Source organism: Candoia aspera, chromosome 3 (assembly GCF_035149785.1).
Source record: "Candoia aspera isolate rCanAsp1 chromosome 3, rCanAsp1.hap2, whole genome shotgun sequence".
NCBI lineage: Eukaryota > Metazoa > Chordata > Lepidosauria > Squamata > Boidae > Candoia > Candoia aspera.
Window position 1 is genome coordinate 55,258,182 of NC_086155.1, and position 18,650 is coordinate 55,276,831.

At 44.0% G+C, this 18,650-nt stretch overlaps 2 protein-coding genes across 3 annotated transcripts in view; one reads left to right on the forward strand and one right to left on the reverse strand.

Moving 5' to 3' along the window:
* Positions 1-4,225, forward strand: part of SZT2 (SZT2 subunit of KICSTOR complex) — an 87,876-nt gene extending 83,651 nt beyond the window's left edge. The window contains exons 68-72 of the mRNA XM_063297773.1: positions 349-471; positions 1,054-1,543; positions 2,747-2,863; positions 3,218-3,286; positions 3,640-4,225. Coding sequence (XP_063153843.1) covers positions 349-471; positions 1,054-1,543; positions 2,747-2,863; positions 3,218-3,286; positions 3,640-3,783 — 943 coding nt within the window. The 3' untranslated portion in view covers positions 3,784-4,225. The remainder of the gene's footprint in view (positions 1-348; positions 472-1,053; positions 1,544-2,746; positions 2,864-3,217; positions 3,287-3,639) is intronic.
* A 626-nt stretch (positions 4,226-4,851) lies between these two features.
* On the reverse strand, positions 4,852-15,383 carry HYI (hydroxypyruvate isomerase (putative)). Of its 2 annotated transcripts, XM_063297772.1 has the most exons (8): positions 15,129-15,383; positions 14,410-14,521; positions 8,409-8,523; positions 7,247-7,325; positions 6,812-6,861; positions 5,494-5,563; positions 5,242-5,376; positions 4,852-5,084 (listed from the first exon to the last, which is right to left on the reverse strand). In XM_063297772.1, exons 1-8 carry the CDS (start codon positions 15,325-15,327, stop codon positions 5,002-5,004), a joined length of 843 nt encoding a protein of 280 aa, XP_063153842.1. In that variant the 5' UTR covers positions 15,328-15,383; the 3' UTR covers positions 4,852-5,001. The 2 variants fall into 2 exon arrangements, with proteins under 2 accessions (XP_063153842.1, XP_063153841.1); XM_063297771.1 differs by having other exon boundaries at positions 4,852-5,376.
* Between the last annotated feature and the right edge of the window lie 3,267 nt (positions 15,384-18,650).

Here is an 18,650-nt window from a genome sequence, read left to right on the forward strand (position 1 = left end):
GATTACAAGATGTAACAATGGCTCCTGACTTATCCTTTGCATTAGATTCAGCTTAAGATTTTCCAGTTAGTCCTTTTCTCTGCAACTCCATACCTGTTGAGCTATTCCTGCTGAATGACTTTTAATTCAAACTGAACAATGCACAACTAAGAAACCTATAGTTCTAGAGTTGAGCTTATAGGCATACCAGCACTCAGGTTGAGGGTTAGTTCCTTGTCTTTTTGTTTCTGGTTGAGCAGTCTATTGCAATAGTAGCCTTTCTGGCAATAATAAACAGTGGTGGTAGGAACTGCAGCTGCTTTCTTTCTTCTGCTGAGAGAAGAAAGAAACACTCCTCTCTGCTTACAGCTCCGGTTCCTACAAAGATTCAGAGGGGTTGCGTCACCATGATGATTTTGATGTGTCCCTGCTTGTATGCCACAGTGCTGTGCCCTTTGAAGACCAGAGTGAGGCAGACCGACACATGTTACGGTAAGAGTGAAGGCAGGCAGGGAGCAGTAACAAGTTGGACAACCTTTTCAGGCTTGCAGTGTAGAAGACTTGCAGCGCAGAAGGGGTGTTTACAGTGTTAGAGAAGAGGTGGGCAGAGATATAGCCTAGCTGTAGTACATTAGTGGATAGATGGCCTAGGACTATCCAGGGGAAGGCCATAAAATGTAGAGGGAATAGGGAATGGCCTTGAAGGACAGTAGGAAGGGCTGCTAGTAAGGCAATGGTCAGAAAAGCAGGACGTGAGCCTGAGCCAAGAAACTTAATTTGAGAAAACGTTGCAGACAAGGCCCTCCCTAGTTCACACAAAGATAAAGTGAGGGAGGGAGAAAGCTCATTCAGACTTGCAAGATTCTGTTGCTATAGCTATTACAATAAAAGTAGTCCTGACATACATAGCATTGGTTTATTAGTCTGGTCTACCTTGTAGGGTTGACATAAGATGATTGGGATAGACAGGCTATGGACGAGTCAGAGAGCACAGAAGAGGCTGGACTGTATACTGAGGCTGTTGGTAAACAGGGCCATCTGGGAAAGGCATGGCAATTGTTTCTCTGCATCCAGGCTGCTGTATTATGTGATCATGACAAGCCAACGGGAGCTCTTCCCTCGACTAACGGCAGACATGCGGCGTTTCAAAAAGCTGCCACGCCTACAGCGAGAAGCACTGGAACCTGTCCTGGGACGCTCAGCATGGGAGACAGTAGAGGGTGGCCGGCAGCGGAAGGAAGTTCCAGAACCTTGGGAGGAGGTGGACAATCATGGCGAGTTCTATGCAGGTGGTCCCCAGGTCAAGGTGGGCCCAGGTCTCTTCTACACCTCCCCACTATTTCCACTACTTGCCTCTGAGGTTGCTGCTGCCCAGAAACAGCTCAGCAGCATGGTACAACGTGCCAAAGGCCACTGTCGCCGTGACAACCTCTGGAAGCGGCTCTTCTTGCTGGAGCCCCTGGCTTCTGACAAGCTTAAGCTGGGCAAACTCTCTCTGAGTGAGTTGGAGGAACTGTTGGACGCTGTGCATAAGAAGTCCATTGCTGACATCGATCCCCAGTTGGTAAGTGACTGAATTAAATCAAGGGTACACAAGGTCAGTGTAAGGGTGTTACACGTATGCATCTGGGTTGGGCGGCAGACAGAAACAGGCTATGAGCAAGAAAGGGTATGAAAGTGAGGAGATGTTGACGGCCTGCCTCCATTGCAAACAGAGGCTAGACAGCACCTTGCGTTTGCCTGGGGCCAGTAGGATTTGGGGTGGGTAAGTTTACCCATAGGCTTACACAGGCCTGTGTTAGTCAAAAGATAGATTGGAGTGATGCAGTTTTGGGTGGCCAGGTCTACCAATAGGCTGATATAACACCATGTTAGCCAACAAGTAGATTGAGCCAACAAGGTAAGAATTTTACTGTGGGGTGGCTTATATCCATATGTTTCTTCTACATACATCTTTAATCTTTAGTTCAAGTTCTGGGAGTATTCCTTTCTGAATGCATAGTTTTAACATCTCATTTTGCAGGAATCTATCTGCAAAAGTTAATCTAGGGCTGGGAGAGGACCTTTAAACATGGTGTTGTATTGGGCCCCCAAATTCCATATTCATACAAATGTATGCAGCATTGAGCTTCACCCTACAGCAAACTCAGAAGGGAAGAAAATGCTAATAATCCTGTCATGGTGAGAAAGACCCCACCATTATTCCTTCCAACCCAATGGAGTGTTGGAAAGAAAGGGGTCAGAATTCTGGCCACCAGCCTGTCAGTCATCCAGAAACCGAGCAGGTAAGACCAAATTTGATATGGTGGGAAAAAGCATCCAGCAAAAGAAAGATCAAGTTCAAAAATGGCTTAGATAACATCTTGCGGCTGCAGAGAGAACTGTTTCAGAAAAACTCCCCCAATGCATCCCTGTGGAAAAGGTGTTGGGCAGTGGCTTGGGCCATGCTAGGTCCCTCTCCCTTCTCCTTTTTGGTCACACGACCAGAGTGGAATGTATATCCCAAGTTTTCCAGTGCACACATACAAACAAAAATTCAGAGATGCATACATGAGCAGTACATATGCACCCAGCCTGATTAGACCCCCACACAAACACAACATGATATTTCCTTACACAGAAGAACATAACACTTTGTATGGCTGCTGCTAGTAAAGGAGTTGGAAAGAATTCCAGAAATCATACTGTGTGTGCCTACTTTGTTATCTTCTTCTGTGCTGCAAAGGATCTCCCTCTCAGCTTACCGTTTTTCCTCTCTCCCTGGCAGAGCTGCTTCCTCACCATGACCGTCTCCTGGTACCAGAGTCTTATCAAAGTCCTACTGAGTCGTTTCCCACAGAGCTGCCGCCATTTCCAGAATGCAGATGCTGGTACCCAGTACCTGGTAAGAGACTTCCAGCAGAATTGTGTCCTGCTGGACCTCTCAAATTAGCTTGCTACGGGTCAGTCAGAAATAATTCCTGATTATCCACCCTTGTCAACTGGTAGTGTTAGAACATTTTCACTAGTTCTGTACTCTTCATTAGAATGAGATTTGTTTTTGTTGCTTTTCTAGTACAGTACAGAATGCAGTTTTGGGCCACAGTTTGTTTTATGTGTGTCCATACATCAATCAGTTTTCTCGATAATCCCCAACTGCGTTAACCATATTCTCTGTTCCCCCATCCTTCCATTGAATAGAATCTCTTTGCAAGTCATGACTGCACAGTAATTCAGCACTGTTACTTTTTCTCTACAGGTTGTTCTGAATCAGAAGTTCACAGACTGTTTTGTGCTTGTATTCCTTGATTCGCATTCAGGAAAAACAGTAAGAACTTCATCCTCTGTAAGCCTGTAGGGCAAGGGGAAGGGGAAGGCAGTAAGGTTTTAGGGTGACTCCATCAGCTTGAAGATTTTTAACCACAGATTTCTTGTACCCAGAATTGCAGGCCCTAATCCAGGAGTTCTTGGGTTTCTTCTTCTGGGTTGGAACAACTGCCTCCAGACAGTTCTTATCCTCTCTCTGGCCAGTTTTGTCCATAATCATGTAGTCACATCTGTAGTTCTCCAACCCTAATAGTGACTGAAAAACAAATATACAGTATTTGGGTATATTTTTGGCACTAGTGTTCCATGTGTTGTTGACAGCAGTTCTACTATCTTGTTGGTTTTGCTTTGCAGAGCCTGACAGTCGTCTTTCGGGAGCTGTTCCCAGTTCAACCCCAGGACAGTGAAAGCCCTCTGCCGCAACTTGTGTCCACATACCACCATCTGGAATCTGTCATCAACACAGCTTGCTTCAACCTCTGGACAGGGCTGCTCTAGAATCATCTGGACCTTCTGTCTGTCACACAGGCATCTGCAACCGGCCTGGAATGGAGGTGCCCTGACAGGACTGTGATCTGAGGTTGTAGCTTGCTGCATAAGAAGTCAGAACACTGAATCCAACTGGGCTGAGAGGGAATCATGAAGGGAGAGCAGTTCCAGGAGCTGAGAAAGCAACATGGCTAGCCCATCTTAAAGGGGCAGTGTATGCTTATCCAGAGAAATTGCCCTGGGAGGCACCTGGCTGTCTTTCTGTGGGCTCTTTGAGGTGAAAGGCCGAAAGACTACTGGAGTTGCTGACCAGGCCAATTGGCTAGAGTGACACTATGAAAGCATATGGGCAAGGGTTCAGCACAATGGTGGGAATGTTTTATATGAAGTGAATGTACAGTAAATTAAATAAATGGCTTAAACGATAAAATAAATGGATTGCTAGTGATAACAGTGAAAGGACTTTGTTACAGATTGCCCAACAAGCTGTTGCACTGATTCTCAAGGAGAAGCAGAGTAGGCTTCTGCTTACTTGCCCAAACAACCTTTCTGCCAAGATAAATGGAAACACTGCCAGATTCTTACCCTGTTCTTACAGGACAGAATGATATATTCTCTAAGTCAGTTGGCCTGGACTGACTCTCATGTGTTTTGTCAACTACTTGTCAGGTTTTGTGTTACACAGTGAATCCTGCTTCTTTCCTGAGTAGAAACAGGCCATGATGCAAGGAAAAGGCAAATTTAAAAAATCGAGGATTTTCTTTTCTAGAGCCACTAAGTGGTACTATTGAGCTAAATCTGGAGTGACATGACTTTCCTTTGTACCAAACTGTTTCCCATTCATCGTTAGCAGGAAGGAAAAAGCATGCCAGCATCTTTGAGTGTGCTTACCATAAATTTGCACTCCTTTGGCCGGTCAGCCCTTATTATTGCATTGAGAATGTGGGGTGCAAATGCTTTGCATCTTTAAAAAAAGATCAAAGTAGAATACATAATTGAGAAAGAAAGCTCCCAGCATTTTACCAGGAAACACTAAGTGACATATTTTCAGCATTAACCCAAGTAACCACAAACATTTTGGCCATCTTACTTTATTGAGAAATATCATCCTATTAATGCAAAAATAACGGGATGTTTTCGGTAGCTCAGCCAGTGGCAAAAGGGTGGTCATTCCCTCTAGTGGGATATAGCAATGGTTACTGTTGGTTACTCCATCTATAATGGTCTTTATTTCCATTTTTTCTCAACTTTTCCCATACAATGATTTTCCCAGTATGAGTACAGCCAGTTTAATCCATCCAGCGTGTCACCTGCAGGGGCAACCATAAACACTTCCATTAAGCAGAAATAACATCTTGACAGCTAACCTGGGCTCTTTGAGGCTGCAGGGCTGGCCAAAGCTTCCAACATGCAATAATCAATTTCATCTAACAAGATAATTTCCTTTTCACATAAAGTAAAACTTGCCTTTTGGTTTATATTCGCAGCCTATATAGCCACTATAACTCATTGACTCTAGTAACTGGAATAAGTAGGAGAAATTCAGTTCTCCAGGGCTATCAGGTTCATGTCGTCCTGGTACTTGGGCAATTTGAATATGTCCTACAAAAGAAGATAGTAAACATCAAACATTTCTTATTCTATTTGAGTCTAGCATTGTCCTCTTATAATAAAAAAAAATGGAACAAGCTACAGTGTATACCACTCTTTCCAGCTTACCAATAATTGGGAAATATGTCTTTAAATTCTGGGTCAGATTACCATTCGTGATCTGGCAATGGAAAATATCCTGTAGAGAAAAAAGTAGGTCTTCAGTTCAAGGCATATTCTGTCTCCTTTCTCAAACTCAATATTACGTCTGGATTGGGGTGGGGGCAGCAAGTCTCAAATACCAATTGCAGGGGAACAGCAGGAGAGTATTATGTCTCCTGACTGAATGGAGGTATCTGGTCTGGGTCACCAGGAAAAGCAGAATACTGCACGAGAATGGGCATTGCCCTGATCTATTAAGACTGTTCTCACGTAGTATTAGAAACCAGCAACCCAATTTTGCTGGTTGCTGGATATATGTAATACACCCTGCCGGACCAAAGTGGCACCCAGGAGCCCCAACTAAGTTTTTGAATTTAAATACACGTAGTCCTGGGTTTATGATGGCAATTGGGACTGGGACTGCCATCACTAAGCTATGCGGTCATAAACTGTGATGTCACATGACTGCATCGCTTAGCTGCAGCAATCCCGGCACCCCCACTGCAGTCATAACCCCAGGACCCATGGGCTGTTAAGCAAGAAGAGGTGGGAGTCCCAGGTAAGGTGTGCAGGGGTGCTGTGGGGGAGGGGCAGAGGAGGCCTTGGGAGGTCAACTGCACATGATTGGGGGAGGGCCAGCACAAGTCACTTGTGAGTTGGGGGAGGACCTGGGGGAACCGGCATGGGCTGCACGCAGGCAGGGGGTGCTTCAGGAGGGAGAAAAAGAGGGAGTGACTTACCAAAGTGACTTGTGACCTTCCTTGCCAGCTTCCCTGTGCACTTTGTTTGTGGGAAGCCGGCAGGGAAGGTTGCAAATGGCGATCACGTGACCATGGCTGCCTGCGACATTGTAATCATGAGCTGGACACCCAGATTGCAAACACATGACTGCAGGGGTGCTGCGATGGCTGGAACTTTGAGGACTAGTCGTATGTTCATTTTTTCAGCGCCGCCATAACTTTGAATGGTTGCTGAATGAATGGATGTAAGCCGCAGACTACCTATATGTATAAATATTAAGCATGTGAAGTTGGCATGCTATAAAGTAATGGGCCAACCTTCTGTAGTATATTTTTAAAAATTCCTCTGGGCCTGAAATGTACAAGTTGCCCCAGCGGATATTTTGCAGACTCTATAATGTGTTCTCAAAATACTAAAAATGCCACCAACCGTAAAAGGTTGATAATTCCTGGACAGCACTAACCAGTGAGTAGGCTATTCTAAGTCGCATAGCCAGCGAAAGAGCCCAACATTCCCTTAAAGAAACGTCTCTAATAACACTCACCAGCTGCAGCTTCAAACTGGGGCTTCCTACCTTTTCCAAAATAGCAGCAGCTGAAAGAATATAGATTTAGGGAATCAACTGATTTTATTCTCTGCGTATCTCAGCACTGCAGCCAACTCATAAGAACCTGCAGGCCATGTGTAACTTCCCCAGATTGTTGACAAAGCCCATCCCAACATCCTAATGACCCTCCTCATTCTGCTTTAGCAGCTGCCACCAAGGGCCCAGTAACAGCACTACTCAATACAGCATTTCAAGCTTCTGCCCTGGAAGAGTTCACTGGGAATTAGAAGCGAAGTGTGATGGTAGCTGGGAAGGGTTTTAACTTCCTCTCCTACATTCTCAGTGCAATCAAGAACTGCTGAGGAAAGAGAACATCCATTCCCTTTATGCAGTCCTCTGCCTATGAAAGGGAAGTTTCATGTCTTGGCTTACCTTGCTGTGGTGTGGTCAAGAAGTAATGGGGATCACTAATCAGGTTATTAATAGGTTCCAATAATCCAATCAGATTTTCCTGCAGGGACAAAAAAAAATGGGAGTGGTCACTCAGAAATCTAGGAGTTGCTTATAATGGAAAGTTTGCTTTTAGGCTCCAGCCCTTGTATTTCAGTTCTGTCCTGTCTTCATGGATAGTTCCATGTCCCCTGTGTACCAAATTCATTTTATTTTCACAAATTCTATTTTCCCTTGCTGCCTGTCATCCTGGAGTTAGTAACTCAAACTTGACAATTACAAGTAGTCCTCGTTTAGCGACCACAGTGGGGACCGGCAACTCAGCCACTAAGTGACCCAGTCGCTAAGTGGGAAAGCAGATGACGACAACTGTGCTTAGGATTTTACTTCAGCTTTCCTTTCCCCCTGCTCCTCCACCCTTTGGAATGCTCACCCCAATGCTGGGATAATTAGCAAGAAGGGGGTAATGTTTGTATTTACATTCATTGGAGAAGAAGGGATTACAAGAGAGTAAGCAGGTGCACAACGGGGAATACACATTGAAAGAAACGTACTAGCACCAGCTGTTTGCCTAGCGAGCTCACAGCCACAAGCTCACTAGGCAAACAGCCAGCGCTAGCACATTCCTTTCCATGTGTATTCCCCATTGTGTGCCTGCTTACTCTTGTAATCTCTTCCTCTCCAATCTCTCCACTCTGCGGGGTGGGGGTGGGGAACGGGTCAGGCACAGGAGAGATTGCCTAAAGGGATGGCTTGTTTAGGCACTCTCTCCTCTCTGGGAAGGGGGAAAGAAAAACAACAGGTCAGGCACAGGACAACGTGTACTGACTGACTAATGACGAATACATGACTGACAGAGACATTGAGAAGGTCGTAAATTGTGTGCCTTGGTAGCAAAGTTATTTTTTCAGCACCATCATAACTTCAAACGCTGCACGAGGCAGTTGGTAAGCAAGGTCTCCCTATAATTGGATTATAGCTTTTCTGAGCAGTTTGTTCTCGCTTTTCTTCTGATTCTATGGAATTCTTGGGAATTGGAGTTCAGGAAAGTTTTAGAAACAATTCCCAGCAGCCGTAGCCTGTATGGCTCCCATAGGGGGATACTGAGAGTTGTAGTTCAGCAACATTTCCACTCGGTCTGTACCTGCTTCAGGATGTCAGCAGCGTATTTGAGGTTTTCAATAAAGGTGGCTTCCATCTCAGTTGACAAAGCATCCCTTTTAGCGCCTATAGGAATTCGGCCAGCCAAAAGATGGATCCTAAAAGCATAGAGCTGCATCAGTGCAGAAGAAAGCTGAGTCCACTGTTTCTTGTACAAACTAGCAGGAGTAGGAAAAAGGGAAGTTGTGGCTTTTTGTACTTGGATCAAGATATCTCAGCTGCTGCTACAATGTGACTATGGTAAAAGCTCTTTTATTCCCAGTTTAATCATGCCCTGAGAAAAGGTAAGTGGGAGCAAGTGAATCCACTCCATCCTGAATCTTTTATTTTAGAACTACACAAGATGCAGTTAGTTTATTTAAGATTACCTAGCTTCACTTAGATTATCAGCAAATTCCACAAGTTGTACATACAAGCTCACTATAAGAAGACTAATGTACCTTTGCATCATTTAGCAAGCAAGTTGCACATACTGGGTAGGAAAGATTGATTTTCTCCCTCACCATTTTCATTTCTTGCTTTACAGATAAAGAATAGGTACTAATCAACCATGCTATATAAGATTATGTTTGTATAATCGTATGTGGCAACACTGATCAGACACCTTACTTCATAAAGATTGGTATTCATTTTTCCCAATCAGTTAATGTAATATAAAAGGATGAAGCTGAATGTGCTTCACCACTTTGATATCTTCTTCTTAACCTGCAAAGAAACAAGAAATATAGTGTGAAGAGCAATGGACTTGGGAATCTGTCATTATCAATGACAGATGCCATATATCCATGTTCCCCAAGTGGGATTTCTACTGATAAGCAATATGAGTACATATTTCTGGCTTTTCTATTAATACAAAAGAGACAACCTGAAAGCCCCCAGTGTGATATAGGGAAGGCCGAGTTCCAAGTCCACCCACTGCTGCAGAAGCTCCCTTGGTGACACAGGGCCAGTCTCTCTCAGCCCAATGTATTTCACAAAGTGGTAGCTGTGAGGAAAAACTGAAGGAGGAAACGGCAGGACGTCCATTTAATAAAAAGAGCAACCCTTTGCTTTTAATAAAAACTACCAACAATCCTGCTGTCAGCCCTTCAAGACAAGCAAGGTCAGGAAACCGGCAGAGCAGGGATTCAGAATTCTCCTTATTGCTGTAGGGTAGAATGCCAGAAACCCGAAAGCCCGCAAAGCTTCCCTTTGCCCCATCTTGCACCAAGCAAAATCAAGGCGGGGTTATTTTCCCCAGGCCTTTGAGGTAGGCGGTTAGGTGAGCTCTGCTGCTGTTGATGTCTTTTTTGTGATTGGGGTTACTGTTTTAACCTTGAGCATTGTGAGTTATGTGTTGAGGTTTGTGTTTTAATCCTTGGATGCCGCCCAGAGTTACTGTTGTGAGGTGGGTGGCCATATAAATAATTTAAACAAACACATAAATTTAGTTTTTAGTTTCTTTCTCACACTTTCCTCTTTCTCAGGACTGAGTCGTCTTTCCCTCAGTGGTTCACTCATTCCTCCCCCATGTCCAAGGCCACCTCCACATTCCTTCATATTTACAAAGAAAACTGTTTGCATGATTGCTAGGATGAAATGGGAGCCATCTCTAGGCAAAGCAAAGTAGTAGTCAATTTTTTCAGGATTATTTTCCTCCTTTCCTGACTTTCTCTATGTTTAACCATTCACAAACAAGAGCAAGATTTGAAAGTTCTGACTTTGGTGGGGACATGGCGGACTAAGTAGCTGTGCTCATGGGCTACACAGGCGGAACTGACAATGTGGCAATTTTGGGGGGGTTTATGAAGGTTTTCCCAAAGCCCAGGAGAGTTCTCCAGATAAAGGGAAACACCTGGAATCACCCCATCTGTCCTCCAGACGGCTGCTTGCAGCCAGAAGATCGCAAACAGCATTTCACATTCGACTGGTAAGAGCTAGCTGGGAGGCTGGGACGTCATCATTTTCCAAGCCACGCTGTAGCCTTAAAGGGACACTAAGATTGGCCACCCCATTTCTAAATCACCAAATTTGTATTTTTTTTTAAGTATTCATACCCTAAAAGAGGCTTTCTAGAGCAAGGAGAAGTGGGCTTTCTTGGTGCTTATCATTATTTTTGGGATTACTTTTTTTAAAAAATTCTTTTTTAAGTTTTGGAATTTGTTTTCCTTCCAAATATAAAGGAGAATCGAGAATATGTAATTGTCTTCCTGTTATTATATTGGTATTAAATTTGAAGATGTTAGCATTTTCCTACACATTGAATTGGCTGATTTAAACCTTTAGCTTTCTGCTTCTACTGTCCCTTGGGAACTGTCTGTTTATCTCACTTTCACTTTGTGTAAACATACTTTGGAACTTTTTCATATCTTCGACTTTCGCTGGTTAAGCTCCTAGGGGGCACCATAATCTACTGCATGAGACATGGAGGATATTAAACAGATCTTTTCTGACTCCTATTAAGTTTTTCTGACTCCTATACAAGCCATTCAGGACACTGTGGAAAATATGAGGTCTAAAATGTGTCATCTGGTTGGGGATGTAGTGGATGAAATTGAGAAATTCAATAGTGATGGAAATGTTTTACCAATCAAAGCAATTATTTGTAGCTCAGGGTTGAACTGTGGAGTCCTTGGTGCTCTCCGAGCCTTGTTTTCTTGCAGACATTTCATTGCCAGACTAGGCAACATCTTCAGGGCACTGAAGAGGTTGCCTAGTCTGGCAATGAAACATCTGCAAGAAAACAACAAGGCTTAGAGAGCACCAAGGACTCCATAGAAATGTTTCTTCTAAGAATGAGATTGGGATTTCTGTTGAGATGCTGGATGAAGATTGGAGAAATTCAGCGGAAAAAGGGATCTGCAAGCAATAAGTAAAATTGATTTTTGGTGAAATGTTATGAAAAAGAAGGGGTCACTATGTATGGGGGGTTTTCTGAAGAGAAGCTGGAACTTTTGAGGGGGGCAGTTGGGCTGTTTGATTTTTTTTCAAGAGAAAAGCTCTGGGCACATTGTGGGGATATGTAAATGCTTTGGTTTATTTTGAAGCGGGATACGGATTAAAGAATGTTTATCTGGATCGCTAGGGTTTGACTGATGTTATTTGTTTTTAAGGGTATAAATTAAGATTATTAGGGTATACAAATGTTTATTTGGATGGTTTTAAGAATTTGATTTAAGGTCATTGTTTCAAATTGTTTTTCTTTTTTCGGTTTATTAAGATTATTAAAACTGCTGTATTTTTTAGTATAATGGCAGACAATTTATGTGCTTTTTAGTTTGATTTTTATTACAGTAGACAGAAATATATAGAATAGTGGTAGGAATGTTGTAAAAGATTTTCTTTTGTATTTTCACACCTTTTTAGTTTTTCTTCTCTTTTTTTGTAGTTTTTTGTTTTTTCATAGCTTTTATCTTTATTAATAAAATTCTAATTTAAAAAAAGAGCAAGAGTTGAAAGTTTTGTATCCTCTCATTCACCAGAGCACAAAGAATTTGTTACTGACTCCTGTCACTACAGGAGATGGCATCATTGCTTCTGCTCTGGAAAAGAACAGCCTCCAAGCACCACTAATCACTACTGGCATGTTTATATGTTATTATCCAGGTTTTCTTCCATCAACTTTGAAATTCAAGAGCCCTTGGTTCTGCTGGACCATAGCCGCTGCTGCAATTTGTCTATCTTAAAGCCTGTATAGCATACTGACAACCTAAACTTTAGGTCATCCCTGCGATATGCTTCAAATAGTGTCTTTGAAAAACATTCAGAAGAATTGTATTGGACTGTACACGGGTACAGAACTTCTCTGTTATACATTAAAGCAGCCCACCTTTCTCAGGCTTCACAACCAACCTGAAAAAAGATGCTTTGCTTTATGCCAGCCTTTCTCAACCTTTTGACCCTGGAGGAACCCTTGAAACATTTTTCAGGCCTTGGGGAACCCCAGCACATTCAAGCTCAAATAGAGGCCAGAACTTACAAAATTATTATATTCGTTTCATGTGTAGGCTTGTATGTATGCATTAACAGTGTTCTTAAACTAAAAATAAAGAATGAGACTTACCTCTTTAATGTGAAGTTGCCTGAATTTGAAATAATGTTTTAAATAAATCGTGATCTCTCAGGCAACCCCTAGGGACCTCTCACGGAACCCCAGTGTTCCACGGAACCCTGGTTGAGAAACCCTGCTTTAGGGAGTTGGCTCAATGCAACTCTTGCAGAGTTGAGTCAACAGTGGTTCACTCAACTCCATTATTTGAGTTTACATGACATTCAGAAAACTACATGTGCTAGCTTGGAACAGCATGCTAGTCTGAAACACAATGGTAGTTCAGTGTGTTGTGTGAATATATAGCCAACTGCTTTTATCAGGAAATCAGGTAATTTCCCTACTGCAGCCTTCTCCAATATGGTTCCATTGAGATGGGTAGCAATGTAACTCTGATAAGTTCCAGCATGTTGGGATTTTTTTGCTGCATGGAAGATGGCACATGTGAAAAGGATCTGGATCTCTTGATGGATTATAAACTGAAATGAGCCAACAGTATGATGCAGCTGGAAAAAAAGCAAATGCAATCCTATGTTCACAATTAAGAAGTAATTGTTCCTCCTAATTCTTCACTGGTCAGCCTACAAATAGAATATTACATCCAGTTCTGGGCAAGCAAGCAATGTGATAAAGAGCCTGGAAGCTTGTGAGGAATGGCTGGCGGCATTGGGAATGTTTAGACTGGAGAACACTGCACAGAGAAACCATAGCTGTCTCTATGTAACTGAAGGCCTGTCAGGTAGAAGACAGGGCACTGTTGTTCAGAGTTGTTCCAGAAGACAGGATTTTAAAAAATAGGTTTAAACCACAAGGAAGGAGACTGCAGTGAGACATAAGGGGGGAAAAAAATCTGAACTAAGCACTATTCAACAATGGAACAGACTGCTTCATAAGAAAATGGACTTTCCTTCACTGGAGGTGCATGAACTATTTATTGGTGGGTTCCTGCTCAGGGTAGGGGGTTTGCACTAGATGATCTCCAAGGTCTCTTCCTCCTCTCCCATTCTAAGACATAGAAAGTTCCAGAGCACCCTCCCCTTCTCCCACTTCCAAGAAGCAAGATAAAAGCAAGTAAATCTCTCTCTTACAACATCCATCAGGGCTGCTGCCAGACTCGGTAAGTAACAGACACATCCATTTATTCTCTGATTCCTTCCCAGTTAAAAGAATTCACTTTTGCTTCGATCTGGGAGGAGCAAGGCTGCACCTTCTTATATCATCCCTTACTCCTAATGCGCAACAGTGAGGAGATTTGTAAAGATTCCCTCAATAACAGAGCAGCAAGCCACAAGGAAATATATACTTATTTCCTAAATGGAACAACATATTTTATAACAGACTATGGTAGAGATGTGAGAGCCAGTTTGGTGTAGTGGTTAAGGCATCAGGCTAGAAACCAGGAGACCTAGTTCAACTTTGTCACTAAGCAAAATGGTGGTTAAGCGAAATATCAGGTGACCGTGCCAACTTCTGAGCATGGTCTTCCAGTCCCAGTTGCAGTTGTTAAGCACCATGTCATGTGACCATAACTTGCGACCTCCTGCCAGCTTCCCCACTAACTTTGCTTGTTGGAAGCCAGCTGGGAAGGTCGCAGATAGTGATCATAAGTCAGCGGGATGCTGTGACCGTCATAAATGCACGACAATTGCCAAGTGCCTGAATCACAATCGCATGACCACAAGGACGCTGTGACAGTCGCAAGTGCGAGGACCAGTCATAAGTCACTTTTTTCAACGCTGTCGTAACTTTGAACAGTTGCTAAATGCATGGTTGTTAAGCGAGGACTACCCAAACAGGAATTTGCCCAGACTTCCCCAACTGGACACTGTCTAGAACTCCTGGACCGCAGACTCAGCCATCAGGCTCTCTGACAGACTGTGGTGAGGACAGACTGGAGGGCACCCAGTTGGTAAAAGGACAAGTCCATCATTGGTTCAAGGTTTATCTTAATTATTACCTTGGACATTTCAGCTCCTTGGCGTACTTCACAGCCAAAGCCAGGGCTTCCCGGAATTCAGGCTGGCGTCCAGGCACTGCTCCTAAACCCTTATCACCTTTCTCTTGGTTCCCTGAAAAAAAGGACAGCACAAATTTTCTCCAGATGTTGGCAAGAACCATTGCTCAGCGAATTCACTACTAGGAAAACAGTTCTTTGACAAGGAAAATTTGTCAGCTTTCCCTTTCATCTTCCACTAGTTTGAAGAGAAGGGGCAGATATTCTAGGAAGCAGCAGTGGGGAATACAGCAGAGGTTTTAGAAGGCAAATAGTCAGCTAAAATGCTAATTCCAGCCCCTTCAAAAAGTTTGGAGTGTAAGTTATATTGATCCTTACAATATAATTGGCAGATGTTTCCAGATGATGAAACAAGTTACAAAGGTGCTATGGATGCTATTCTTTTGTTTAACAAGCAGAGGCTTTGTGCCTTAACAGCTGGGTGGGCTTCACAAAGAGTGGACAGTAAAGTATCTTCGTTGCATGGAGATACAAAAATCGGGATGTCCCGATTTTCGCCTATCAACACGGGTGGCACCGGTCTACTACCGCATTCTAGCGAGCCGACTGGTTGCTGCTGCGCAAGTCACGGGAAGAGAATGGGAGCAAAGAGCACCGGTCGGAGGAGACAGACAAAGAGAAGGCGAAGCCACCGAGAAGCAATTAGCAATTCAATTGGGTACCCGGCGGAGTATTGAGGAGGACCACCTCCAGGTCCTCCCGTTCCATTGCCGCGCGCAGCTCTGGGGCGCTGCAGGCGTAGGGGAAGCTCAGCTCAACCGCTCGGAATCCGGCCCGCGAAGCCGCCTCCATGCGCTGAATTAATGTCGGCTCCTCCTGGAAGAGCCAGGCCAGGTTCGCGGCAAAGCGCAACGGGGCCATGGCACAGGCGGTCGAGGCGGCGTTTGCGGCCCAGTTCACCCTGCGCGCGGGAGGAGGAGTTTCCGGCGTTCCGGGAAGGAGCAACCGCAGCCGGGAGGGGGCCGCGTGGGCGTCTGTGCGGGAATCGCAAGTCAGGCTGCCCGGAGCGAGGCTGCTTCTGCCTGGCGCAATTGGAGGCCACGCACCACGGGCACTAAAGTGGAGCTGGAGAGCTTCTTCCTGAGCTGCAAATCTCAGCGAGACGGCATTTTCCCTTCCGGGGGGGCGGGGGGACTCCATCGTTGCATTGCATTCCTAACATCAACTTACTTCCTCCCTTTTCTCTGGGCAGTGATGCCCCCAACTCACTATGGCCGTGTTCACCAACTTAACACTGAACAACAAACGAATGGACTGCATTTTAGCATAGCGTGTTGTGGCAGTTCGGTGTGTTGTGTGACCATAGGAAACGGGTTAATTGAATGAAACGTGGGCAAAGCAGCTCTAAATAGGGATATTATACAAACCCAGACAAAAGCTAGAATCCCACGGTTGGCTGAGGACATTTAGGCTATTGAATCGGCCTCCCTGCTCATTTCAGAAAGTCAGATTGAAGCAACAGCAGTAAATGACTGCGTAACCTCTACTTGAACACACCCCTTGAAGGAGCCCACCACTTCTTTGAATAATAAGCTGCATTGTCAGACTGCTTATAATGGTAGTGAGGGGAGTTTTTTTGGGATTCAATTCATATGCGCCATCTTATATGTTAAATCCATTTTTCCATGTTCTTCATTCTGGAAAAATAGACAACGGCTTGATCTGTGACCCTCCTTTCAGATGCTTAAAAAGTGCTTTTAGACTTGCCTTGCCAGTGACCAACTCAGACTGCCTGGATGGTGTTTAGCCTTGTTGGTTGTAGATAATGTCCACCTGTTCCAGCAGAACTGACTGGTCACTTTACTTTTCTTGCTGCATTTTTGTGCAATTGTCTTCTGAGGACTATTTTCCATGGACTTTGCACCCACCTGCTGTGCTAAATCCCCAGTGTCCCACAAAGTGGTGGGGCAACTCTCCCTTGCTCTGATTCTCATTTTGCTTCATATGTTGCTTCTCCAATGGAGGAGCTGAGCCTGCTTTACAGGGTTGCAAATAACTGTTGAGCAATTTGTCCAAATATTCATTTTACTTCGTTTTTCTTACTTGTTTAATTGCAAAGATATCTAAGGCTAGCAGAGGGCATACAGAAATGATACCATCTCTTGAAATACCTGCTTGGTTTGGAGAGAAGTTCCTTTCTCTATTGGATCAATGGATAACTATAAGCTATTCTGCTCATACAGAAAGGTTGAAACACTAGGCATAATCTAATTTTTATGTTATTTTACTTTATTTTATTTATAGGCTGCCCAGCTCCCATGCAGTTCTGGGTAGCTTACAACTAGGAACCAATGTGTGTTTGTGTGTGTGTGTGTGTGTGTGTGTGTGTATAGAGTAAGCAAAGCAAAAAGGGGGCTCCACAATCACCCTGTTCCCAAAGCCTAGGAGAACAACCAGGTCTTCAGTAATTTCTGGAATGATATAAGGGTGGGAGCCACATGAATCTCTGGGGGGAGATAATTTCAGAGGGCAGGACCTGCAGGAGGGTATGCATGCTTTCTTGGTCCCACAAGATGACTTTTCTTAGTGGATGGGACCCAGAGCGCACCCACCCTCCTTGATTGAACTCAACAGTCAGAGACAACGTGAGATAGGCGGTCCCTATGTTCATAACTCTGAGATCTCCCAACCTGCTACACTCCAGATGTTTTGCAGTGAAACCCTCATCGCAACCAGATAATGTGACTGATAAATTATTGAGTGGTAGTATTGTAGCCTAACATATCTGGAGTGTGTCAGGTTTGAAAAACTATGCTAAAATCTACCTAGTTCAATTCTGAGACCAATCCAAGACGTTCAAGAGCAACCTTTGCTCTTCAGATCAGAGTGCAGTTCAAGCAGGAAAGAAACACAGGTTAAGATGAAGGGACCTGCATACATGATGTATGTAAACCCAACCAGGCACCAAAAGGGAAGGTGAACACCAATTTTCTTTTACCAGATGTTGCAACCCAACCCAGCTAGTTCTCTTCCCTACCTTTTCCTAAATAATTACTGAAATCAAATATTTCTTAGAGATGGAACCTAAGGCTTTTTGATCAATATCCTGCACGCGCGCGCACACACACACACACTACACACCTTTCTATCTCTGCAGGTTGCAGTTCTTAGCTGCTCTGCAGCACTGCTAAGGCTAGCCTCTGCTTTGCATTATGCACACGGCTCCTCTGTGGCCTGATGCGTGCTGTTTGTTTGCTTTGGAGTGATGTATAATCCGCACTGATAATTAAAGAACGTCATTCCAGGGTTAGTATTTATTGATACCAATTTAACTCGCCTCATACATCAAACTCTAACCATCCACTGAAATCCCTGGTGAATGTCTCCATTCCAGAGACCTTGTTTTCATTACCTAGAATGACAGAACAGGGTTCGGGGGCATTGACTCCTCTTCTTTGCCTGCATCTTTGTATTGGCCACCTTTTCTTCCTTCTTTGAGGACGGAGGTAGCAAGGCTGCTGTTCAAATTCAAATGGGGCTTGAACAAGAGTGAGGCTTTATAATGACAGCATAACATAATATTGGCAAGTCCCAAAGATTTTGGTTTTGAACCCCTGCAAACCTGAGAATATGCCATTTTAGAGATTAGGAGGCATCTAGACTCAGATTTTCTAAGGTAGCGTTTGCTAAATCAAAGTATCTGCTAACCGTAGAGGTCACAGAGAACAGGCCAGTTCTGGGTTAGTCCAAACAGCAGATCTGAGAATTCACAGTTCTACCATCAGATAACAGTGCAGCATGTCATTGCCCTGCAACCAGTCCTCCACACAGTTTTGTAGCCATCTCCCACCTCATGCTTCCAGTTGGACCTTCCCAGCTTCTGATCCAACGATTAATTGGGCAACAAACTGAGGAGCAATCTTCCTATAGCTTAGATGGTGTCAGTTTCTACTGGTTGCAGGGCAACTACAACGGATTGATGGTAGGTGTGGATGATTGGAGGATCAAGGCCTGGTGTGGTCTCTGATGTCCTTCTCGACTACTGTGATGGTTATCACTGTTTGCTTCTGTGATAGTTATCATGGAAGAGAATCCATATTCAATTATTGTGTCTATTTTTATTTATTAGTCTACTGCTGCACACTTAAAATCCAGGCGGCTCTTGGCCAGCAAAAGGCAGCGCAGCCCTGGCCTATGGTATAAGGCTGGTTGTTGTTTATGTAGTAGTTGATAGCCTCCAACCA